Source organism: Rana temporaria, chromosome 2, assembly GCF_905171775.1.
Source record: "Rana temporaria chromosome 2, aRanTem1.1, whole genome shotgun sequence".
NCBI lineage: Eukaryota > Metazoa > Chordata > Amphibia > Anura > Ranidae > Rana > Rana temporaria.
In genome coordinates this window covers 444,358,427-444,384,839 of record NC_053490.1, presented here as the reverse complement: position 1 = coordinate 444,384,839, position 26,413 = coordinate 444,358,427, and the positions used below count along the sequence as shown (strand labels likewise).

The 26,413-nt window shown below is 43.7% G+C and overlaps 1 protein-coding gene across 3 annotated transcripts in view; it reads left to right on the top strand.

Annotated features, from left to right (window-relative positions):
- The first annotated feature begins 2,711 nt into the window (after positions 1 to 2,711).
- CLUH (clustered mitochondria homolog) overlaps positions 2,712 to 26,413 on the top strand; it is a 94,361-nt gene continuing 70,659 nt past the window's right edge. Inside the window, exon 1 of one of the 3 annotated variants that reach the window (XM_040338448.1) lies at positions 2,712 to 2,934. In XM_040338448.1, coding sequence (XP_040194382.1) covers positions 2,853 to 2,934 — 82 coding nt within the window. In that variant the 5' untranslated portion in view covers positions 2,712 to 2,852. Of the gene's footprint in view, positions 2,935 to 17,213; positions 18,163 to 26,209; positions 26,365 to 26,413 lie in introns of those variants that run through there. The other 2 variants (XM_040338447.1, XM_040338450.1) reach the window with 2 other exon arrangements.

Sequence of the window (26,413 nt, the reverse complement as noted above, 5' to 3'; positions counted from 1 at the left end):
TCATACCCTCCACACTCCTCTCCTATACATAGTGCCCACTGTCATACCCTCCACACTCCTCTCCTATACATAGTGTTCACTGTCATACCCTCCACACTCCTCTCCTATACATAGAGCCCACTATCATACCGTCTACATTCCTCTCCTGTACATACTGCCCACTGTCATACCCTCCACACTCCTCTCCTGTACATACTGCCCCATCATACCCTCCACACTTCTCTCTGGTACATACTACCCTCTGTCATACCCCCTCACTCTTCCTGTACATACTGCCCATTGTCATACCCTTCACACTCCTCTCCTGTACATAGTGTTTTTTTCCGTACCCTTTGCACTCCTCTCCTGTACATAGTGCCCACTGTTAGACCCTCCACATTCCTCTCCCTCACCTGCACATACTTCCCACTTATATACCGTCCATACTCCTCCCCTATGTCGCTCAACCACAAAAACAGTTATTTAAAATTATACTGAATATCCTCAATGTTACCAGCTCTAGAATGGACACACTTGTGTTAGTTCAACTAAAGGAAATCTCAGTTCTCATATTTGTTCTGCCCCATTATTAGTACTTATTTAATTTTGTGATTACTTCTATGATGTATAGAGGAACATCGTTGATCTCAGCTACTCTAAATATAGCACTTATATAAAAAAGTGTCCCTGAAAATATTTTTTAAATGTTGGCAACTGTGCACTTAGGCACTGCCCAAGGGCCACTGGGTCAGTAGGGGCCCCATGAGAGGCTCCTGGGATCCTGTGATAATAAAGCGGTAGTAAACTTTCCTGACATTACTACTTTTTAGAGGCCCTGGGGTAGGTTATGCCACAACGTACAAGTATGCACAGCATATTAGCACATTAGTGTACACTTAAATTTTCAGACTGAGCCCTCCAGTGCTGCGCTGTGATGAATCAGGCGGGGCCCGGGCACTTCCATCTTCACCCGGTTTTCCTTCTGGGTTCTGTGCCTTTGGTCACTTGCCTTGGCCGGGCTGCGTTCATGTCTTTTTCACGCATTTATTTATTATTTATAAAGGGCCCCACCAAAATCCTCAGCACCAGGCCCATGATGTTCTTAATCTGGCCCTGGCTGGAGCGGAGGGAATATTTCTCTAGTGCCGGGCGCATGCCCATTCAGCATGTTTTTTTGCCTTGGCTCAAGTCCCGGCCAGCCGCCTGCCTGCTTATCTTTCTTGCCTTCCCTGGCGGAGTGATCTTCCTCCACTCCCCACCCAGTAGTAGCCGGGGGCCTGGAGAGTAAGGCCGGCTATGGACAGAGGGTCGCTGATTGCCGCCATTACTAGTAAAGAAATAAAATGTCCCTGGATTTCATTTAAAATGTTATTTTTAATTGTCAGTGTTTTTTTATAGCGCAAAAATTTAAAACCCACAGAGGTGATAAAATGCCACCACAAGAAAGCTCTATTTGTGGGAAGAAAATTATAAAAATGTTGTTTGGGTACAGTGTTGTAGTGGCACAATTGTCATTCAAAATACGACAGCGCTGAAACCTAAAAATTGTCCTGGGCAGGAAGGGGGGGAAGTGCCTGGTATTGAAGTGGGTAAATAATATGTTTATTTTATTAAAATGTGTCTTAGGAAGTAATATTTTCCCTGCAGTCTTATGTAAAGCTGCTTTCACACTGCAACCATGGCCGTGTTGGCGGTAAGTCGCAGCTCGTTTTAGTGGCGCTTTACCGTCGTTTTAGCGGTGCTTTTTAGCTGCTTGCGGGGCGCTTTTAACCCCTGCTAGCCGCTGAAGAAAGGGTTGAAAAGTGCTTTGGAAGCACTGCCCATTTATTCCAATGGGCAGGTGCGGTTTGGGAACGCTGTATATAGTGCTCCCAAACCGCTCCAAAGATGCTGCTTGCGGGACTTTTTTTCCCATCCTGCAAGCGCACCGCCCCAGTGCGAAAGCCCTCAGACTTTTACACTGGAGGGGCATGGGAGGCAGTTTTCAGGCACTTTACAGGCGTTGTTTTTAGCGCTAAAACGCCTGAAAACTGCCTCAGTGTGAAGGAAGCCTAAAAGAGTTTACTTTGGTAAATTGCGTCAGTTTTTAATGAATTATGTATGAGGGTCCCACAGATCCTGAAGAACTCCAGCTGAATCTGGCTCTGCTGGTTGCTATGGGTTACGGCACTTGGTCATCGCTCTATTATACTTTCTCGCAGTTCTCTTTCAGTTGGAAGCATTCAGGACACATAATATACAGTATAACACTGTGTATCCTTTAACATTTCCACACACACTTACATACTAGTGCATTGTGATTGGTAATACTATGGTTTATGCAGGGCTTTTTTTCAGGGGGAACTTGGGGGAACTCAGTTCCACCACCTCTGGCTCAGACCCTTTGGTGCCTGCTCACCACAATCACTTGTAAATACAGAAGTCTGGTTTCTGTGTTCACAAGTGACAGCTCTGCACTCTGTGTGTAACCCCCTGAACTCTGCACTATGTATGTAATGCAATCCTGGTATTTAATGCCCCTTTAATACCCTTCTACTGTTTGTGAAATTTGAATGGGGTCGTGGTTGAGTTCCTGCACCTATTTTTTGAGAAAAAAAGCTCTGGGTTTATGTCTTCTGAAAAGCTCTGATACTGTAGAACACTAGAAAGCCCCAGTCACAGGCTGTCTGTAGAATGTAAACACACAGGATGTAGGCGCGGTCTCTTTAAGGCGTTCAGTGACTCAGCAGGCAGGGGGAAGTTTGTCCTGTGACGGCCGCCGTCGGTGCAGTGTACTGTGGAAGGTCGGGTGGCAGAGGTTACAGCTACACCACGTGTGATTGTGTGTGAGGGACACCGGCTCTGTCCTTCCAGCGCCATCTAACACAGAGGACATGGTCAGCAAGACGGAGGAGCCCGGCGTACAGAGCCCAGCCACCGCTCACAGCCTTGACAAGTGCCCGGGACCCTGCTGTGGTAATGACCTCCACACTGTGCAAGGGGGACGGGGGGAAGGAGACCTTCTGAGACTCAGTGGAGCAAAGGAGGGATACCCAGAGGAAAGCATATTATTCCTCCTCCATGCCTGCAGCAGAGCTCTGGGTATTGTGTACACACAGTGTGTTCCATTGTATCCCTGCACTGCTGGAGGGAGTCCTCTGTAACTAGTACTTAGGACAGTACTGCACCATAGAAGTGTGACATGGCACATACTCCATGTAATGTATAGAAGTGTGTATGACATGGAACATACACCATGTAATGTATGGAAGTGTGTATGACATGGAACATACTCCATGTAATGTATAGAAGTGTGTATGACATGGAACATACTCCATGTAATGTATAGAAGTGTGTATGACATGGCACATACTCCATGTAATGTATAGAAGTGTGTATGACATGGAACATACACCATGTAATGTATGGAAGTGTGTATGACATGGAACATACTCCATGTAATGTATGGAAGTGTGTATGACATGGAACATACTCCATGTAATGTATAGAAGTGTGTATGACATGGAACATACTCCATGTAATGTATAGAAGTGTGTATGACATGGAACATACTCCATGTAATGTATAGAAGTGTGTATGACATGGAACATACTCCATGTAATGTATAGAAGTGTGTATGACATGGAACATACTCCATGTAATGTATAGAAGTGTGTATGACATGGAACATACTCCATGTAATGTATAGAAGTGTGTATGACATGGAACATACTCCATGTAATGTATAGAAGTGTGTATGACATGGAACATACTCCATGTAATGTATAGAAGTGTGTATGACATGGCACATACTCCATGTAATGTATAGAAGTGTGTATGACATGGAACATACTCCATGTAATGTATAGAAGTGTGTATGACATGGAACATACTCCATGTAATGTATAGAAGTGTGTATGACATGGAACATACACCATGTAATGTATGGAAGTGTGTATGATTGGACTTACTCCATGTAATGTATAGAAGTGTGTATGATTGGACTTACTCCATGTAATGTATAGAAGTGTGTATGACATGAAACATACTCCATGTAATGTATAGAAGTGTGTATGAGGGGGACATACTCCATGTAATGTATAGAAGTGTGTATGAGGGGGACATACTCCATGTAATGTATGGAAGTGTGTATGACATGGCACATACTCCATGTAATGTATAGAAGTGTGTATGAGGGGGACATACTCCATGTAATGTATAGAAGTGTGTATGACATGAAACATACTCCATGTAATGTATAGAAGTGTGTATGAGGGGGACATACTCCATGTAATGTATAGAAGTGTGTATGAGGGGGACATACTCCATGTAATGTATGGAAGTGTGTATGACATGGGACATACTCCATGTAATGTATGGAAGTGTGTATGACATGGGACATACTCCATGTAATGTATGGAAGTGTGTATGACGGGACATACTCCATGTAATGTATGGAAGTGTGTATGACGGGACATACTCCATGTAATGTATGGAAGTGTGTATGACGGGACATACTCCATGTAATGTAAAGAAGTACACTACTGCATAATAGAAGCCTGTGTGAAATTAGGGCATAGTCTGTTAGTGTAGAGAAGCTCATAGCACAGTACTACATGATGTATGTGGCATAGTACATACTCCATGCTTATAGTACAGTTTTGCATAGAAGAGTGTGTGGTATAGGACATACTCCACGTTGGAGTTCAGAGAAGTACATTGTACAGTACTGCATAAAAGAAGTCCATGTGACACAGGAATGAAGTACTCCATAGAAGTGCATGTAGAACATACTCCATGTTGGTGTGTAGATGTACATAGTGTTGTCCATTTGACCTAGGATGTTCTTCATGTAAACAGTGTATAGAAAGCACATAGTGAAGAAGTGTGTGTGACGTAGTATATACTCCATGTCAGTGTATAGAAGTACATAGTACAGTACTGCATAGAAGAAGTGTGTGTGACGTAGTATATACTCCATGTCAGTGTATAGAAGTACATAGTACAGTACTGCATAGAAGAAGTGTGTGTGACGTAGTATATACTCCATGTCGCAGTGTATAGAAGTACATAGTAAAGTACTACATAGAAGAAGTGTGTGTGACGTAGTATATACTCCATGTCAGTGTATAGAAGTACATAGTACAGTACTGCATAGAAGAAGTGTGTGTGACGTAGTATATACTCCATGTCGCAGTGTATAGAAGTACATAGTAAAGTACTACATAGAAGAAGTGTGTGTGACGTAGTATATACTCCATGTCAGTGTATAGAAGTACATGGTACAGTACTACATAGAAGAAGTGTGTGGGACGTAGTATATACTCCATGTCAGTGTATAGAAGTACATAGTACAGTACTACATAGAAGAAGTGTGTTTGACGTAGTATATACTCCATGTCAGTGTATAGAAGTACATAGTACAATACTGCATAAAAACTGTGGGGGTTATTTACGAAAACTAGAGACTGCAATAGCGGCTGCACCGAACCATAAACCTTTAAGCATTATGGGCCAGATTCACAGAAAACTCCGGCGGCGTAACGTGTCATGTTTACGTTACACCGCCGCAAGTTTTCAGCGCAAGTGCCTGATTCACCAAGCACTTGCATGTAAACTTGCGGCGGTGTATCGTAAAGACGTCCGGCGCAAGCCTGCCCAATTCAAATGGGGCGTGTACCATTTAAATTAGGCGCGCTCCCGCGCCTGACGTACTGCACGCTCCGTTTAGAAATTCCCGCCGTGCTTTGCGCGAAGTGACGTCATTTTTTTGAACGGCGACGTGCGTAACGTACTACCGTATTCCCGGACGTCTTACGCAAATAAAAAAAAAATTGTAATTCGACCCGGGAACGATGGCCATACTTTAACATGGCTCATCTAAAGTTAAGCCATGTTAAAGCAGCCGTAACTTTGCGACGGGAAAAAATTACTAGCGACGACGTAACGAACGCGAAAACCTTTGTGGATCGCCGTAAAACCTAATTTGCATACCCGACGCTGGAAAACGACGCAAACTCCACCCAGCAGCGGCCGAAGTATTGCATCCTAAGATCCGACGGTGTAAGTCAATTACACCTGTCGGATCTTAGGGCTATCTATGCGGAACTGATTCTATGAAGACCGCCGTCGTATCTCTTCTGTGAATCTGGCCCTCTGTTTCAAGCGATCCTTAGCTTGTTTGGTAAAATATGGGTCAGTAGACGTATATTGCAGTGTAGTAGAGTAAAGCTTTTATCTAGTTGCATTCGTTTTTTTTTTTCCTACACTGCTTGGGAAATGTTGTCTTCATGCCCTTGGGAGAATCCTTGCTAGACATTTACAATGCCCTTGTGTTTCAGTCTCTTTACTACTTCCTCTGGCCTATGAATTCGAACAAGGGACCCAGCGCTGGACCTCCAGTCCTGGAGCGTGTGTGTCTGCTGTGATCTGTCTGTCCTTGATCTGTAAGCCTGTGAAAAATGTGAGCGATTGTTGGAGGCCTAGAGGTTGATATTTAACAACCCATTTCACAAGACACAGACAGCTTTGCAATCTGTTCATCTTGGTTGTGCTGGTGTCGTGCAGTAACAGATGAATGTGTCTGATCGGTTGTGTGTACTTTTGGAGGGGGGGGGGGGGGGGGGAATATGGGAGAAATCAACATAGTTTAGAAGTTGTTTAAGCATTCCCAATACTGTGTATTATTTAATTATTCATACAAAAATGAACAAGAGTTTTCTTGTGAGATGTACTAGTTAAGCATGATCCAAGTAAATGAAAGGTGTGGTGTTTGCAGTGTAGACTTTTCTGTGTTGTAATTTGGTGTCTAGGACGGCAGTGTCGGGTGGATTAGTAGGATGTCTGTCTGTTTTCTGTAAAGTATCATTAAATGGTCTGTCTACCCAAACTGACATTTCAGGTTTAGGTAGATGCTCATGGGTTAAACTATGCTCTTATTATCATGTGTCTGGGAATTGGGCAACATCAGCTTGGCATTTGTATTCTAATTTCTGTCTGTTGGGAGTCGGAACAAAAATGGGTCTATACGTGTCCATTGTCTTCTAATGTCTCTCTCCCAGCTTCTCATACAATGATTTACTGAATGCGGGGCGCCCACGCTTACCGTCATCTCAGGCCATCCAGGCTTATCATCGGCTGGATTTTAGTGGGAGAAATTGTCAGAAAAGTTAAAAATCCTCACTGATCACTCCCAGCCCCCAATTGGCTGTTGCCATTAGTATCTTTAGCACTGTTCTGCTCCAAAGTCCATACCTCCCTGTTAAGGATGCGCTCAGGCGTGTTCGCCCAGCCCACGTGCAGGGCCTGCCAGGAAGTCGGCGCTGCGCTAATGACAGGCAGTGAGACATTGTCCCAATGCACAGCTGCTGAGATCAGGAAACGTCTCCCTGCCTGTGATTAGCGCAGTGCCGACTTCTTGGCGGGCTTTGTACGTGTGCTGTGCGAACCCGCCGGTGCGCAACCTTGTCGCCTGTGTTCCTTTTTTGGATTGGAGTGTTCTCCAATTTTTTTTTTTTTTAATAAGGTACTATACTATATTCCTTTCTATAGCAGATGCACTTGTTGAACACGGCACCAAACATACAGTTTAGTTTAGTTAGCAGACGCAGTGTTCTAAAACGCATTTGTGTGAGAGCTGTGCATCAAGCTGGCCATACACTATGCAATCTCATTGTACTATCTCCCTTACCAAAATGTTGTAATAAGAGGACAAACCTAGGCAATCTATTCAATTGGTATCAAATCAGGCAGGCCCTCGTACTGCATAGTTAATGGAAGATCTAAGGGCCCTTTCACACAGGCTTTTCGATCAGGTCTGCCTGTTAGTTTTTCAGGAGGATCTGATCGAAGCCTCCATTCACTCCTATGGCGCAGCGGATATCAGCGGTGACATGTCCACTGACACCTGCTGCTATCCCATCTGATCCTGTCCGGGAAATCCAGACAGATGGAGGTATTTTCCATCTGTCTGGAAGATGGGATCAGATGAAAACGGACAGGCGGTCCTTTTTCCATAGAGAACAGCGGGGCTCTGACAGGTCCGTCTCGGCACAGTGAGCGGAGACCTGTCTGCTCAGCGAATCGATTCCCTCGCTGAGTCTCCCGGGCAGACTGCCCATGTGAAATGGCCCTAAAGGAGATTGTACAATCAGATTGTATGGTCAGCCTTTGGCCCTTGTCGGACAGGAACTCGGCAGCAACATGATTGCTAAATTAAACGGCAACCTGCTTCAACAGGGTAGGTCCCTTGCTGGCTGAGATCCTGACGAATGTTTCTTGCCATTGTTGGAAGGGTGGTGGATCACTACCTTGGTGGTGCACCTGACAGGAAGTGACATCACAGGTCCAGGTGAGTGCTTTCTCTCCTAGTGATGCACCGCACCGATTTCCAAGAGTAGTTCCTGCACTACTTTTGGTGATTTTGGGGGCGCTTTCAATAGACATCTGTGCAGGGAACCCACACAAATGTCTTTCAAATTGCCCCCGAACTCGCACGGAAACGCAGGTTTGAAATCGGCCAAGATCAGGTGAACTCGCCCGATTTCAAACCCGCCCTCCGTGTGAACAGGGTCTAAGATTCTGTGGCTGCTGAGGCAGAGCCCGGGGAGGGGGAATGTTACGTCTAGTAACATACATATAAAAGGCATGGTTTACCTTTTACCAAAAAATGCAGATAAGGGATGTCTGTACATAAAAACAAACGGCACCAAAGGTAAATAATACCCTTGTATAAGTGTAGGCCATTTTCATACCTCCTGAAGTCTGACTGGAAAACAAGGGTGTTGGTAACCCATTACTGTGCACCCTCACAAGCTTTCTCTGCCCCCTGATGCTCTGAGCTCACGTCTGTGACGGTACAGTGACATCTAGGCCTCTCTCGCTATGCATCCTTCAGGGAGTTCTCACAAGGTGTGTAAACGGCTTGCACTTGTAGCAGGTATCTACACACACCTCTTATCTGCATAGGCAGGTTTGTGGTAAAGGTGAACTAACCCTTTAAGAGGCCCACTGCGATTATGTGGGACTAGAAGCAACCTGTCAACCTATCCCTATAAAATCCGATTAGAGGAGATCTCCTTCTTTCCCGTAATGGCAGATGGGAAACCTTCCATTTAGTAGCAGTTTGACTGGTCACGTGGTCACATCTGTTGCAGTATGGAAAGAAATGGAGTATAAGCATTGTGTGGTGTGACATGAAAGGCGTGTGTGTGTGTGTATATTTTGTGGAAATACAACTCCCAGCAGGTTTAATGGACGCTGTCTAAAGTGGGGGAAGCCCAGGCCTCTGGCCCAATTAGACGGTCACATGGTAACGCGTGTACAGTACATAGCAACCCCAGCCTGACAGTCCGCTCTCAAAGCCGTAATCAAGGTCACCTTCATTTGACCGTACCACTCTGTCACGCTTGTAGGGGTGCATACGTGACACTATTGGTTTACGAGTTTGCCTCTTTTATATATATATATATATATATATATATATATATATATATATATATATATATATTTGCGGATTAAGCCCAGATGGTAATAAATAGTCGTTGTGTCGGCCATGGTATCGTACAGAGAAGTTGTAGGGTTGTATTCCGCTCTTGGGAGATCAGTGAACGCAGAACACCCCTGTGTATTTTGGTGCAGGTGGACGCGCCCAATAACCCCGGAAGTGTCGGTTCCCCATGTTGTGGTTGGCGGGTGTTACGGAAATAACAAGGGGTGGAGAAGTCACCGGTTAACCCGTTCATGGCCGCGCCCCTCTCAAGATGTGTGATCGCTGCGTGCTTGTCATCTTATAGAGAGGATCTTCTCCCTGACTGCCCGATCATGAGACCACTCGCTATGGGAAGTGCAAACACTCATACACCACTTCCTTACCGCTCTGCTGTTTTTTTTTTTTTTTTTTAACTACTTAAAGGGGATGTTCACCCTAAAAACAACTTTTTCTTATTACACTGGCCCCCCACATTACTATACGATTATGCCTGTTAGTTTTTTTTTGATGCTGTGCATACCTTGATACAGCATATTCACCCGTGGCTTCGGGGTTGCGAGTCCCGCGGGAGTGGGCGTTCCTATCATGCTGGTGATTGACGTTTTGACAAAAAACGAGCTCCCCCCGTCGCATAAGCCGCGTCACGATTGCCGAAAGGAGCCGAACAGCGAGGCACAGTATAGCGCCGACTCGCCGTTCGGCTCCTTTCGCTAATCGTGACGCAGCTTACGCGACGGGGGGAGCTCGTTTTTTTTTTTTGTCAAAACGTCAATCACCAGCATGATAGGAACGCCCACTCCCGCGGGACTCGCAACCCCGAAGCCACGGGTGAATATGCTGTATCAAGGTATGTACAGCATCAAAAAAAACTAACAGGCATAATCGTATAGTAATGTGGGGGGCCAGTGTAATAAGAAAAAGTTGTTTTTAGGGTGAACCTCCCCTTTAAGCTATGGAAGGTTTTACTCCCTTCCTGCCCAGGCCAGCCTTTTCACACCTTGACAATCGCGCGATGACACTTTTTCACACACATAGAGCTTTCCTCTGGTGGTATTTAATCTCCACTGGGTTTTTTATTTTTTGCTAAACATATACGAATAGACCGAAAATTTAGAAGAAAATTTGTTATAACATGATGCAAACAGGTAATTTTTCGCGTTCACTGGTGAGCACTGGTAGGCTGCATTGGTGGGCACTGTTGGGACTGCACTGATAGTCAGGACACTGATTATCAGTGTACATGTTTCTTGAATAGAAGCCGGTTATTGTCTCTCTCCTCATGCTCATAATCGTCTCCTTGTTTACATCTGTGATCAGCTGTGATTGAACACAGCAGCTCACATGGTAAAGAGCCGCTGATTGGCTCTTTACCTCAATCTGTGATCAGCAGTGCCCGGAGGACACTGTATTTACAGAGCGCACCACCCGCCCCCCTGTGATCACGGGACACTGTCATATGATGCTGTCCTAGAACTAGCCGACCGCACTGTAGCCGCCATTTAGCTATAGCTCGATAGGCAAGTGGTTGACTGGCAATTGCGCAGTCATGCAGAACTGTACCCAAATATAATTTTTATCATTTATATACACACACAAATCGAGATTTCTTTTGGTGGTATTTGATCACCTGTGTGTGTGTGTGTGTGTGTTTGCTTTTTGTGTGTTTTTTTTTTTTTTTTTTACAAAAAAATACTGAATGTTTTAAAAAAAAAATAAAAAATACAGATAACTTCTACTTTCTGTCATAAAATATATCCAATAAAAAAATGTGTTTGCTTTGTGTGAACGTTTTTATAGTGTCTACAATCTATGGTTATACTGGAATTTACACAGCTATAGACACTATACTGTAATAGTGTTGATCATCATTTTATTGTGGGACTACGATAGGGTGTTGGGCAATCTCCTGCTAACAGACACTGGCTGGGAGTTGCTAGTGACACTAATTCAGGGCTAATGCGGCCCTTTGCTTGCTTTTATCTGGCCCCTGGGGCACTATTCCTTGCACTGATACAAGGCACCAATGATGGAGCACTATTCTTTCCACTGATATCAACAATGGAGCAATACTTTTCTCACTAATGCCAGTGGTGGGGCATTGTTGACTCCTATTGACACCTGGGCATTTTCTCTTTACAGTGGCCACAGTCCGGGCCCAAAAATCTGAAGGACAGTAAACTGGTTATTTGTTTCAAAAGTTTGGAGGCCCTTGGTGTACACTGACACTGTACTAATGACATAGGCTGAGAAGGGGTTAACATGCAAGGGGCAATCAAGGGGGTTAACCGTGTGCTTAACTATGTGTAATGTGTGCTGCTTTTACTTATCTGGCTGTTTTTAAGGAGTATGTACAGCGATCTGGCTGTTCCTTGAGTTCTGTATGTTTTTGTAAACGCAGAACTCTGCGTGTGTGATTGGACACAGCCGATCGGCAGTTTTCAGCCAAAATCATTGGCTGAAATCTGCTAGCAAACTCTCACTATGTCCAATCAAAGCACAGATCGACAGGGCGCACATGAATGCGCATCCTAAACCCAGAATTAAACCCAAACCCTATTTACTGTGAGAGCGGTCAGCAGGTGGTTAAATTTTAACATGCATGTTAAAATCTGCTTTTTTGGGGGGGGGGGGGGGGGGTGTAGAAAATTACATTGATTCCCCAACCATTGTATATTTTCTGAAAGCGGAGGCCCTGAAGAATAAAATGGTGGCTGTTGCAATTTTTTTTTCACACATGGTACTTCCGCCAGTGATTTACCAAATTTTCAGGAAAATATACTCCTAAATCAGGGCTCGACAAATCCCGGTCGCCATGTGAGCTGGCGCCATCTGGTGGTGAGCCGTTGGTATTACAAGTTATTACCACCAGATGTGAGCTGGTGCCATCTGGTGGTGGCCGTTGGTATTACAAGTTAAGCATTACAAGTTAAACAGCAATTCTAATGTCATTTTTCACTGCCATCTTCTTCCCTCTAATTAGAACCCCCAAACATTATGTATATGTTTTATCCTAACACCCTAGAGAATAAAATGGCGATCGTTGCAAAACTTTCTGTCACGCCGTATTTGCGCAGCGGTCTTACAAGCGCACTTTTTGGTGAAAAAATTACACTTTTTTTTAATTAAAAAATAAGACAACAGTAAAGTTATCCCCATTTTTTTTTTAATATTATAAAAGATAATGTTACGCCGAGTAAATTCATACCCAACATGTCACGCTTCAAAATTGCGTACGCTCGTGGAATGCCGACAAACTTTTACCCTTTAAAATCTTCATAGGCGACGTTTAAAAAAATCTACAGGTTGCATGTTTTGAGTTACAGAGGAGGTATAGGGCTAGAATTATTGCTCTCGCTCTACCAATCGCGGCGATACCTCACATGTGTAGTTTGAACATCGTTGGGACGGGGTGCGTTTTCTGGCTAATACCTAACCTGTCAAGATTTAAAATTGCACATGTGAAACCACCTATGACAAACCAGAAATTGTAGGTGACCCATTTTCAGTAGAGTGATCTGCTCTCTGCTGACGTCGCCAATATCAGTCCAGGCACTGCGTCATCCTGAGTTTGGGAGTCTGAATCTGCCAGGTGCCTTGACTGATGGCCGTCTCAGCGAGTCGCTGAGATGGCCTCTCCCCGCCCCTCCACAGCTCAACACTCCAGTTAGCGTGGAGAAGCAGAGCAGCTGACAGGCAGGAGCAGTGAGAGAACCGAGCTATCGGCGACGTTCAATGGCTCGGTTCTTGGTGCAGAGACGCCGGGGGACAGATGCAGCATCGGACCGATGCTGCATCCACCTAGGTAAGTATAAAACTGCAGTAACTCTAATTCTCATACTTCTCTTTTAAAGTAATAGTAAACACTGCTTGGTGACTTGTACTTGCAGGTAAGTGTATAATAAGGTTTACCTGTAGGTACAAGGAATATCTCCTAAATGTGCACTATTAGGGGATATTCACTATTTCTGCAGTCGGGGATTTCGCCAGCGCACTGCGCTCTGATGGGGCAGCATACAGAGTATGCCATTCCTTCAGAGCTCTGTGCCTCTGCCACTACTCTCGTGCGCATACACGTGAGTGACGTCATTGCGGTTTGGCAATTCAGACGGCTGGAGCCCATGGAAATGGAACCTCTGTCAGTGGTGATTGTTGCTGGAGGGCTTTGTTTTAGGTCTTTTTAGTCTTTCATAAAGTGCTAGTATGTGGTGCATACTTAACTTGCAGGGAATATATATATATTTTTCAGGCTTTACTACCACTTTAAAGACATTTACAGGTTAATAGTTTAGCTAAACGTTAACTCTGGTGCAGGAATGATTGATCTCACTAAAACGGTCGTGGTTCAGTGATGTATTCCATACCTATGTGTGCATTTGCGCATGGGGGGGGGGCGCTTTATTTTAGAAAAAATATATTTTATGTCTTTTAATGCTGCTCCTCCTTCTTTTTCTTTATTGATTTCACATGGGGTGAACAAGACCATTGTGATGGTATTGGATAGTGTTTTGCTTGCTTTTATAAAAAATAAGTTACACTTGCCTGCTCTGTGCAAGGGTTTTTGCACAGAGCAGATCAATCCTCCTCTTCTTGGGTGCCCCGTTGGCACTCCTGGCTCCTCCCCCTTTATCGGGTGATGAAGAGCCACTTTCCATGGAGGTACCCGTGTGGGCGTGTTCCTGAGTCCCACTGCATGTGTCCTTTGACACAGACAGCAGGGCCCCTCCCCTCGCATTTGTGTCACTTGATTTGAGTGACAGCAGTGGGAGCCAATGGCTTCTGCTGCTTTCAATCCTTCCAATGAGGACAGAGACAGCGGCTGGAGCCACTGGGCTCATGCACGTTGCGGGAATGGATGGACTCGGGTATCAAAAGGGGGGGGTGGTCTAGGCATTGAGGGTGAAAAACCTTGAGACTTTGCAACCCTTTACCAACTCCAAACGCAAGTCGCAAATGCAGTGCTGAAGTAGCATGTGATCCGATTGCTGTGTATTTTATAAAGTAGTACATGCACTACTTTTTGATGCGGTCCAGCACAATGGCCCATTCACACGAATGGGATGAAATCGCACTGCATCTAGATTGTATGTGAATTGCACAGGAAAGCACAGCATGTTCTTGTGCCATTCATGGTGTGACTTGGCTTTCAATACAAATCCGTTTGATCAGCTGCTTCCCTAGGTGTAACAGTAAGGGAATGACAGCCCTAAAATTGGAAACTAAGAAATCCTTGTCATGTCCGGCTTCATTCATCACAGAGGAGATTGGAAAAATGAATGTTCCCCTAACTCTGTTAGCAGTTGATTCGATTTCTCACAGTAGTCTTCAGTTCCCTGGTGGAATGGGAAAGCTCCAAAAATGGCAGCAGGAGGGATAGAGGGCTCTACAGCATTGTGAGGCCTCATGCACACTGGACGTTTTTACAGCTGCTGTGTTTGGCTTCAGCCATTTTTTTTCTTTCTTGCAGCTAGTAAACTCCCCAACACGTTATCCTGTCTGTCCATACATACATAGGCTGTTATCAGTGTTTTTTGGCAGGGGTGTTTTCTGGCTGGAAAAAAGCCAGAACTAGTGGGTTTCGAGAAGTTTTTAGCTGTAAAAACACTCAAACTCTGATAAAAGTTGAGAAATGCTGTAAAAACACAACTTTTCTGTGTATATCTGCGTTTTTATGCCATAAGCTTTTGTGCGAAGCATAGTTTTGCTAAAGCTTAAAAACACTACTGCAAAAACGCTGCAAAACTCATTCTACAGTTACAGCTAACACGATTGGTGTTTTAAAAATGTCCCGTGTGCATGAGGCCTTAAAGTGCTCACTTTTACAAGAAAGCCGAACATCGACTCTAAACAGTTTCAGGATTTTTTATTTTTTTTATAATTTTTTTTTCTTTCATTCACAACCAAGCTCGCATGGTATTTTATTGTTTTTATTTTTTACACATTTCTGTATGTCTTGTTTTCGAACAGTCTGTTAGTTTCATTTGGCTGCTACATTTTAAAAATGTAGGTATATTTTAAAGGGGAAGATAATTGTCTTGGGCCACACATAAAATACACAAACAATAATAGCTGATAAGCAGAAAAAGGAGGGCAGATCAGAAGTTAAAGTTGTTCCAAAGCCTTAAGTTTTTTTTTTTTTTTTTTTACCTTAATGCATTTTATGCATTAAGGTGAAAAACCTTCTGTGCTGCAGCGCCCCTCAGCTCCCCTTTTTTTCTTATCTGAGTTTGACCCAGCGATGTGCACGAGCGCAGTGGCTCCAGCCATGGTCTCTCTCCTCATTGGAGAGATTGATGGCAGCAGGAGCCATTGGTTTCCGCTGCTGTCAATCAATTCCGGTGACACGGGAGCGGGGGGGTGGGGCCGAATCCCGCTGTCACTTTTCCCTTTAAAATCTCCATAGGCAACGTTTAAAAAATTCTGCAGGTTGCATGCTTTGAGTTAGAGGAGGTCTAGGGCTAGAATTATTGCTCTCGCTCTATCGATACCTAACGTGTGGTTTGAACACCGCTTTCATATGCGGGCGCTTCTCGGGTATGCATTTGCTTCTGCACGCATACGTACCTTTTTTTATTTAAAAAAATAAAATAAAAAAATTGTGTCACTTTTATTCCTATTGCAAGGAATGTAAAAAAGACCTCGGATCTCATATTTACACTAAAATGCAATAAAAAAAAAAAAAAAAATTTGAAAATAAATACAATGGCCCTTTAAGAGCTATGGGCGGTAGTGTTGTTTTGACACCGCTTCCGTCCTGCAATGACTTGAAGATGGGTGGGGGCCATCTTCCCCTCACTCATTTCCATGTCAGGCTAGGGACAGGTCCGGATCGCCTCCGCCGCTACCGACGTCCATGGTAAGCAGCAAAGGGCATCGGAGCACGCCGGGAGGGGGGGCCTCTCCTGCCGCCGATGAGTTATCTTGCGGCGAATCTGCCGTAGAGACCACTTTTTTTCTGAAAGAGAACCGCTGGCTCTTGAAGAGGATACCGGGGTTATGGTAGCTCTCTGCTACCATAACGGTATTCCTCTTCAAAGACAGGATGTATAGAGTCACACGATGGGAAGGAAGCAGTTAAGTACCACCAAAATTAAACTTTGTGTACAAAAAAATATATATAAAAATGTCATATGGGTACTGTGTTACATGACCACCCAATTGTCATTCAAAGTGTGACAGCGCTGAAAATTGTCCTAGACAGGAAGGGGGTAAAAGTGCCCAGTAGGCAAGTGGTTAATAGCCACTCATATTCCCGTTCCATGTTGGAATTGTTTTGCTGAGGATAGATCTTGCTATGAAGAGCTTGTAATTGATGCAAGGAACAAAATGATATGTATTGTGGTGCTGCTGTTTAGAATTGTAATCTTCCCTCAATGTCCATTCCTCCACTTTCTGAACAATGTGTGTACATCAAATACATGGGGTTCTCTCATCTTGTGTTATGGTGAGATGCAAGAATTCCAGGTGCTGGGATTTGTGGATCCGGCAGCTTTCCTTAGATTAGGGTAGTTGGCGTGAACATGTTCAGGATAATCAACAGTTTATTAAAGTGTGACATTTGGGACTCTGTTGTTAGATCCATGGGGCTGGGCTGCCTAAGTTGGTATAAATTTTGTACAAAAAAATAAAATAAAATTGTGTGCAGGGTTGTGTATCATGTTGCTTTATTTGCATGGTAGATCTGTGCATTTCTTTGGCCAAGGAGTCGCATGTTTTAGGCCTCCCTTCTGCACACAAGCTCTTGCTCAGGATTCCACAAAATCCACTTTGTTTTAAGTTTTATGGCCCTTGCAAGTAACCCAGGGCTTGGCATATGACCAGGGAAACATTGTAGCCCATGCACCTCCCTTCCAAATTACACTGAAGGTCTGCCGGCTGTGATTTGTATATAAATAGCAACAGCAGAGCACAAGTGGCGAGTTCAGAATGAGTTCTGGGTAAACTGAGATCTTTCTTGCGGCAGAGATGTGAACTTCCCTATCGCATACAAGCATCGGGCATCATGGGCAGTATTGTTTGCTGTGAGTGCTGTGGACGACTTGAAGCTATCTTCCGAAAGCCAAGTATAAGGTCAGACTCTGAATCTGCCTCACTTTTACAGGATTCATCTAGGAGGTCATCCAGCTTTACCCAAGATTCCTCCAGGGGCTGCTATGGCACACTCCATTATCGCCAGCAGGAGATTTCAGCTGAAGCTAACCCTGAAGAATTGGATGGCAAAGGCCGTCATGACTCTGAGGAAGATGAGGGGATATGTGAATGCGAGAAGGTTCCTCTCCCCTGTTCGGAAAACTCTTCAGAATCTTCCCATGCTTTCAGTGCCTTTCACAGTGACCTTCTAGTTGGCATGGCAGATGAGCAGGGCCCTCCTCCCTCGCTGTTGGCATGTGCTACTCCTCTGAACTTTGCTGCACAACAGCTTGAAAGAACTGGGGCAGCAGCTGACCCACCGCTAAATCTTACACAGACACATACAGGGTCAGTAGAAGAACAGAGCACATCTGATGGTTACTTTGCAAGTTTAGGGTCTTCATTTAATTGTAAAGGACTGAAACTTGCCACCCAGTGTCATAGAAGTATTCTGGATGGTCAGGGACTGACTTGTATAGTAGTAAAAGGAATACCGGTAAATCCTAGTCCTACTATAGTGTTAGACCCTAACAAAGAGAGCCCACATGAGAAGCTGTGTGCAGTTTGTATGAAGAATATAACGCCAGGTGAGAAACCTTTTTTTATTTTTATTTTTTCATTTGGAGTTAAAAAAAATAACATTGTCGGGGATTTCTGTCTGATCATATTAGACAGAGTTTGTCAAATTTTCTGCCCCTTTTCACAGGGAGTAGTGTACAGGGACATGGGCAGCAAAAAAAAAAAATCAGAACTTCTATCTTCTGAAGGACCGGCACGACTCTGGACGGGAAGCGCCTTGAGGCGATTTAGTTTGCATTTGTTGAGCTATACAAGTTACTCACTCACTCATCCCATCGTTATGCTACAAAAATGTTATGGCTATATCCCATCACTTCCTGTTCTGCCTGGGAGTGAGGAAAAATCTCCCCAGTTGTAACACAGACTGCATAAAAAAAATCTGAGGCTTTCAGACAAAGTGCAAATGTTATAATTTTTTTTTGGTCAACGTATGACATTCTCTTCCTTCTGGGATGTATACTTAACTGAGATTCGATGTCCACAACCTTTGTTTGCATCCAGCAGTGGCTGCCACTCTCCTAGCTGTGCCTACACATTACAGCCTTATATACTTCTATGGGACCATCTCCCGCTTGGGAGCCAGAGGTTGTCCAGCTCCATGGGGCTGTACTTCACAGGCGCAGCCAGATAAGGGAGCCTTTCACGGCTGTATGTAAACAAACAATATGGTGTCGGATCTTGGTAAATCCAAAAGCAAACCTTTATTATATTGCAGCTTACAAAGTCCTAGATGTGATGGCTGCATTTGTTTTCTTTTTTTCTATTTTCATCTGGTGATCCAGCCAGTACGTTTGTTGTTTTTCGAAAGAACAAGCTCTCATGCAGCGTTTCGATTACTGGAGTGACACCAACTATTTACCACTTGCAGTGGTGTGTACAATGATCAGCTTCTATTTATGTAAAACCTTTGTCCCAAAGGGCAAAAAAAGCTCTCTTCCTGTAACTGCTTTTTAGTTGGAGTTTGGCTTCAGTTTGTTGGTGTATCTAAATCTGGTAATCCATCTAACACTCCTCTTCCCCCAGACTAACAATGCTGCTGGACAAGAGTGTTTTTACGTGTGTCTTTGTATGAGTGTGCATTTGTTTTTCTTCTCACAATCCTGTACAGTACCATGTTGGTTATGCTTATTTGGGCTTGGCGTAGCCTTTCCATCATTTTACATGTTGTGATGCCAGTGGTTGTACTTTTGTGCCTTTTTATAATTTGAAAAAAATATTAAACACCTTTAAAAAAGAATAATGGTGGGCAATGGTGCTGCTTGCAGTGCTAGACTGTTATAAAGCTTGCATTGTAGAACCGTAAAGTCATTTGTGCCAAGGGTAAGGAGCACATTACCAAGCACGCCAACATTGGCCTAAAAATAGATGTGTGTGTTTTTTGTTTTTTAAGTATATATGTCTCTTTGTAAAGCTGTCCATTAGTATAATGGTTTTGCGCACACTTTCATATATTGTCAGGATGGAAAAACAATAACAAAATGTTGGTCATCGTGAAATATTTCATATTAAAAATGTATATTTTTGTCAGCAGTTGGACTTTAGGCTCCTATTCACTTTTTACAGGTTCGTCCAGCCTTTTGGATAAACTGTTTACAGTGTTCCGTAGCTCAAGCTGTCATTAACACATAGAAAAGTGAATGTCCAATCCCTTATGGGATGGCTTATTCTGAAGTTCTAATCGAACAAAGCAAAACACAGGGCAATGAAAATTCTTTGCCATGTACGAAGTAAAAATTTATAAAAGATTTTATGCTTATAATAGACATAAATGTAATACATTTTTAAACATGTATAAACTTTGATTACTCCAAAAAATTATAGATTTTTTTTTTTTTTTTAATAGTGGTTCTATAGGCATGAATAATGTTTGTTTTTTGTTTTGTTTTTCTATGCAGTAAGGTAAAAAAAAACTTCCATGTTCACGCTCCCCCTTATTACTTACAGTGGGTATATAGAAAATAATCACCCCCTTTAAAATCACATTTGTTGCCTTGCAGCCTAAAATGAAGACACAGTTTTTGTTTTATCCAGCTGTATTTTCTCAGTGCAGCTTATAATATCCAAGTGAAAGATTATAACACCAGCATGTCAAAAGAAAATGTAAACACTTCAGAAACCCGATTTAGAAAAAGGATCCCCCCCCCCCCCTCCTAAATATGACTTGTAAACTCAATCAGATGTTGCTAATCGCCTCAATGGCACAAAATTCATTTGACTTTCAATTGTGGTCAGCTGTGATCATTTTAAATAGCTCAGCATGAATAGCGCTTCCCTGGAGTATTTCAGTCCCTGGTAGTGCAACTGAAGCAAACAATCAACTATGGGTGGCAAGGCAACGGTCACCAGGATCTTCGGGATACAGTTGTGGACAGGCACAAGCCAAGAGATTGATACAAAAACATTTCAAATGCCTAGAAGCAGAGTGAAGTCTACTATTAAGACGTGGATCAGGACAACGCTCCTAACTGGATGAAAGAGCCAGGAAGAAACTGGACAGACAGGCTACCATGCAGCCTACAGCAATTCTGAAGCAGTTGTAGGAATCTATGACAGAGTGGGCATTGTGTGCATATTTCCACAAATGTGGCTTGTATGGGGAGGGTTGCAAGAAAAAAAAAAGCCACTCCTCGAAAAAAGCCACATGCAGTCACCACTGAGCTTTGCCAAAATGCACCTTGAAGATTCTGAGGCCACATAGAAATAGGTTTTCTGTCGAGATTAGACTAAAATTTAATTATTTGGTTTCAACACTAGGGTTATACTGATGTTAGTATCGGTACTCGTGCAAATGCTTGATCCGATACCTGTTGTATCAGGCTAGGCATCCTCACAGGTGATCGGTGCGGTGGTGGGGGGAGGTACAAGCACTAATCTCGCTGTATAGCTTTCAATAAAGCATATGACAGCTGCATCCCCTCCTCCCTCCCTCCCGCAGCTGTCAGCTGGTTTATTGAAAGCTATACAGGGAGATGCTTGTATCTTTCCTCACCGACACACTGATTGTTTCCTGTGTCTTCCCCTGGCTCCCTGTGTGCTCCCTGCTCACTCCAGGTCCTTCTCCAGCTCCCCTGTGTTTTCCTCCGCTGCCCCCCCCCCCCATCCCAGATCTGTCAGGATGGAGAGCGGAGGAAGGAGCCGGTAAATATGTAATTTACCACCTCCCTCTTTTTCTGAATGCAGTCAGTGATTACGTATAGTAATAATCAATGGTTCAGTTTGTGAATGGAGAAGAGCTTTTGTCTCCTGTCCATTCATCTTCAGTGCAGCTGAGGTTGCAGAGAAAGGGACTGGGGAATCTGTCTCCTCAATCCTTTTCTCTGTCTCAAAGAGGAGATGTCAGGGCCCTTATTAGAAAATAATTATTATAATAAAAAAAAAAGCACTGTGAAAAGATAACAAACGTTTTTTCAAAGTCCACACCTCATAAGTGCATGTTATCTCCTCATCAGTGCTGCATATTTGTGCCACTGTCCCATGACATTAAAAGTATTGGTACTTGTACTCGGTCTTAAAGTGGTATCCTTGCAACTCTACTCAACACCAAACAATATGTCTGGCAGAAAGCCAATACAGCTCACCATCCAAATAACGCCATTCCTACAGTAAAGCATGGAGGTGGTAATATCCTGTTATGGAGTGTTACTCTGCAGCTGAGACTGGAGCACTTGTCAGGATAGATGGAAAAATCAATGGGAAAATATACTGTCAAATGCTTGAGGAAAATTTGCTGCCCTCTGCCAGAAAGTTGTTTAATGGGGCAAAGGTTTACCTTTCAACATAATGACCCGAAGCACGCAGTAAAAATTACCACACAGTGGGTGAAAGAGGAAAAGAAAGAGACTGTCATTGCATGGCCTAGTTAGAGCCCGGATTTAAACTCCATTAAACATCTGTGAAATGACTTGAAGACTGCAGTCCACAAACTGTCACCATCAAATTTAACTGAGCAGTTCTGCAAAGAGTGGGCAAATATTGCAAAGTCTAGAGCTGCAAAGTTAGTAAGAACAAATCCAAACAGACGAAATGCTGTAATTAAAGCAAAAGGTGGTTCAACAAAATACTGGCACAAGAATGTGATCCTTTCACAACTCGGTGATTTTGTTTTTGTTGTGTGGACAAAAACTGTGTTGGTCATCATTTCAGGCTGCAAAGCAACAAATTGTGATTATTTTCTATGACCATTGTACCTAAGACCCATCTCGATCCAGCACTGTGCCCTATATGTGTCTGTCTCCCTCTTTCTCAAAGACAGCCAATGGCTCCCACTGCTGTCAGTCTTAGCCTGTGAGCAGGGGGTGGGGCAAATTCGTGTTGCCTGGGTAATGGACACCCATAGTCTAGCTCGAGAGCGAGCCTGCACATCTGCCCCCATAGCAAGCCACTTGCTATGGGGGCAGACACGGTAGAGGAGAGGAGTGGACAGCACCAGTGGAGAACCCCAGAAGAGGAGGTTCAGGGCCGTTGTGTGCAGTAGCATTGTACAGAGCAGGCAAGCATAACATGTTTATATTAATAAAATGAAATGGCTTTGCCAGCATATTTTAAAGCGGTGGTTCACCCTAATGAAACATATTTTTTTTTTTCTATCATTAAATTAGGCATAGTAGCGCGAGCTACAGTATGCCTCTATTTATTTTTTTAGCCCGGTACTCACTGTGCAATCCTAGCGAGACGATTCCGACTCCTGGGCGTTCCTATCCAGAGGCAGCATGATTGACGGCCGGCTATTGCGCGTCACGCTTCTCCGGAAATAGCCGAAATAGGACTTGGCGCTTCACGGCGCCTGCGCATAGTCTGTGCGCAGGCGCCGTGAAGAGCCGAGACCTACTCCGGCTATCTTCGGGGAGCGTGACGTGCCATAGCCGGCCGTCAATCATGCTCCCTCTGGATAGGAACACCCATTACCCGCGGGGAGTCGGAATCGTCTCGCTAGGATTGCACAGTGAGTACCGGACTAAAAAAATAAATACAGGCATACTGTAGCTCGCGCTACTATGCCTAATTTAATGATGGAAAGTTGTCAATAAGGTTGAACCACCGCTTTAATTTACACCAGGGTTCGACAAATCCCGGGCGCCAGGTCGCCATGGCGACTAGAAATGGTGTCCTGGCGACTTGGCTTGGAAGCTGGCGCCATCTGGTGGTGAGCCGTTGGCATTACAAGCTTTTACCACCAGCTGTGCGAGCTGGAGCCATCTGGTGGTGGCCGTTGGTATTACAAGTTAAGCATTACAAGTTAAACAGCAATTCTAATGTCATTTTTCACTGCCATCTTCTTCCCTCTAATTAGAACCCCCAAACATTATATATATTTTTCATCCTAACACCCTAGAGAATAAAATGGCGATCGTTGCAATACTTTCTGTCACGCCGTATTTGCGCAGCGGTCTTACAAGCGCACTTTTTTGGGAAAAAATTACACTTTTTTTAAATTAAAAAATAAGACAACAGTAAAGTTATCCCCATTTTTTTTTTTTTTATATTATGAAAGATAATGTTACGCCGAGTAAATTCATACCCAACATGTCACGCTTCAAATTTGCGTCCGCTCGTGGAATGCCGACAAACTTTTACCCTTTAAAATCTTCATAGGCGATGTTTAAAAAAATCTACAGGTTGCATGTTTTGAGTTACAGAGGAGGACTAGGGCTAGAATTATTGCTCTCGCTCTACCAATCGCAGCGATACCTCACATGTGTGGTTTGAACACAGGTTACATATGCGGGCGCTGCTCATGTGTTCGCTTCTGCGCGCAAGCTCGTCGGGACGGGGTGCGTTTTCTGGCTCCTAACTTTTTTTAGCTGGCTCCTAGATTCCAAGCAAATTTGTCAAACCCTGATTTACACTTTCTATAGCTGCGAGTGGCTGGTCACAGGTATAACAGCCATTCTAGGTGTCTGGATTAGAAGGACTGCTAGTTTGCTGATGTATATGCATGCTTGCAAGCTTTGTTTTTTCTGATAACCACAGAGCAAATATTAGAATAATATAATTGTAAAATATTTGTTCCTACAATGTTACATTAGACAAATACTTACTTTTATCTCCAAGATTTTCCAATTTCTTATGTTTTTAAACTCGTGTGAAAATATTGATAAATTGGCCGCTATTAGCGACCATTGATAATGATCTGGAAATTTACGGTTGATTCACGTATAATATTTACCTCTTCTGGCCATCTCTTGACAACATAAATCTGGCATGTACAAGCTATACACTCTATTTCTCAGAACGCTAGTTTCTAAAGTATCAGGTTTAAAAAAAAAAAAAAAGTGGAGGTTGAGTGAGTAACTTGTATAGCGCTACAAATGCGAACTAAATCGCCTCAAGTTTGTTCTTGAGTTACACTTTTTTAAGTAGATTATGCATTATGTTTGAAGTGCTTAGTTATGCAGTTAACCACTTCAGCCCCTGGAAAGTTTTACCCGCTTCATGACCAGGCCATTTTTTTGCGATACGGCACTGCGTTCTTTAAAGCGGATGTGCCATGGGAAAAAAATATTGAAAGCCAGCAGCTACAAATACTGTAGCTGCTGACTTTTAATATTAGGACACTTACCTGTCCTGGAGTCCAGCGCCGATCGCAGCAGAGGACGAGCGATCGCTCGTCTCTCTGCTGCTCCCCCCGCCATCCACGCTGAGGGAACCAGGAAGTGAAGCGCTGTGGCTTCACTGCCCGGTTCCCTACGGCGCATGCGCGAGTCGCGCTGCGCCCGCCGATTGGCTCACACGCTGTGTGCTGGGAGCCGAGTGTTCCCAGCACACAACGGGCGACAGACGGGAAGTCAGAAAAACCCGTCTTTTGCCCGTAGCGTGTGGCCGGAAGTGGGTGCAAATACCTGTCTTTAGACAGGTATCTGCACCCCCCTCCCCCCTGAAAGGTGTCAAATGTGACACCGGAGGGGGGGAGGGTTCCGATCAGCGGGACTCCACTTTAGGGTGGAGAACCGCTTTAACTGGCAATTGTGCGGCAATGTACCCAAATTAAATTGATGTTGTTTTTTTTATTTTTTTCACAAATAGAGCTTTCTTTTTGGTTCTGCGGTTTTTATTTTTTTGCGCTATAAGCAAAAAAAGACCGTCTATTTAAAAAAAAATATATAATATTTTTTACTTTCTGCTATGAAAACGACCCAATAGAAAATGAAAAAAAAAAAAAGATTTCTTCGTCAGTTTAGGTCAATATGTATCCTGCTACATATTTTTGGGGAAAAATCCCAATAATCGTATATTAAAAGGTTTGCGCAAAAGTTATATTGTCTACAAACACTGGGATATTTTTATGGCATTTTATATTTTTTTTAATAGTAATGGCAACGATCAGTGTTTTTTTTTAGCAGGACTGCAACATTGCGGTGCACAAACCAGACACCTGTCACAATTAATTTGGAACCAGTGACATTACAATGATCAGTGCTAAAAATATGCACTATAGCTGTACTAATGACACTGGCAGGGAAGGGGTTAACACCAGGGGCGGTTAAAGGGTTAAGTGTGTCGTTAGGGGATGCTTTCTTACTGTGTGGGAGATGGACTCGCTGTATGAACAGAGAGAGTTGTGTTCCTAGCAGGAACGTGGATTTCTGTTCATACATGACAGCAATCTGCCTTGTTTACATCAGCAGACCTCCATCCTGTCTCTCTGGGGAGCGATTGGAGGTGGCTGGCGGACATTGTGTCTTTCAGACCCGCTGATTGGCTCCACCTCTGGCCAATCGGCACGTGCGCGCCCCCACTGGCTATTGCACGGAATGACGTACAGGTACATAGTTTCGCGCAATAGAGCTGACCAGCCGCAATATATGTACTGCGTTGGGTTGACAAGTGGTTAATGTGCTTTTCATTGCTTTATTAATTAAATAAAACATTTGCTATGAGCAGCACTTTGCAGAAATAAATTCTTTGCTTGGATCATGTGCAAGTTTAGTATTGTTAAAAGCATGACGTGCATACACAAGAAACAGAAAAATGCTGAACTGGTCCAATAACGAAAAGTTAGAGCCTACAGCCTCACAAACTCACTAAGCCTGTTTTTCCTCCCTGCCTCCAGTTACCGCCACACCCACGATGGAGCATTTTTTGAACTTTTGTGCACACATTCAAGATAATCCAGCTCCCATTTTCTCTGACACAGGCCAGGATTTTTACCATTCATTTTTCTATAGGCCCCCTTAAGCATCTAGAAATGGTGGAGAGCACACATTCTGCAGGTAATTATTTGCATTGGCCAGCTAGAGAATTTTGTATTATGGTACTGGT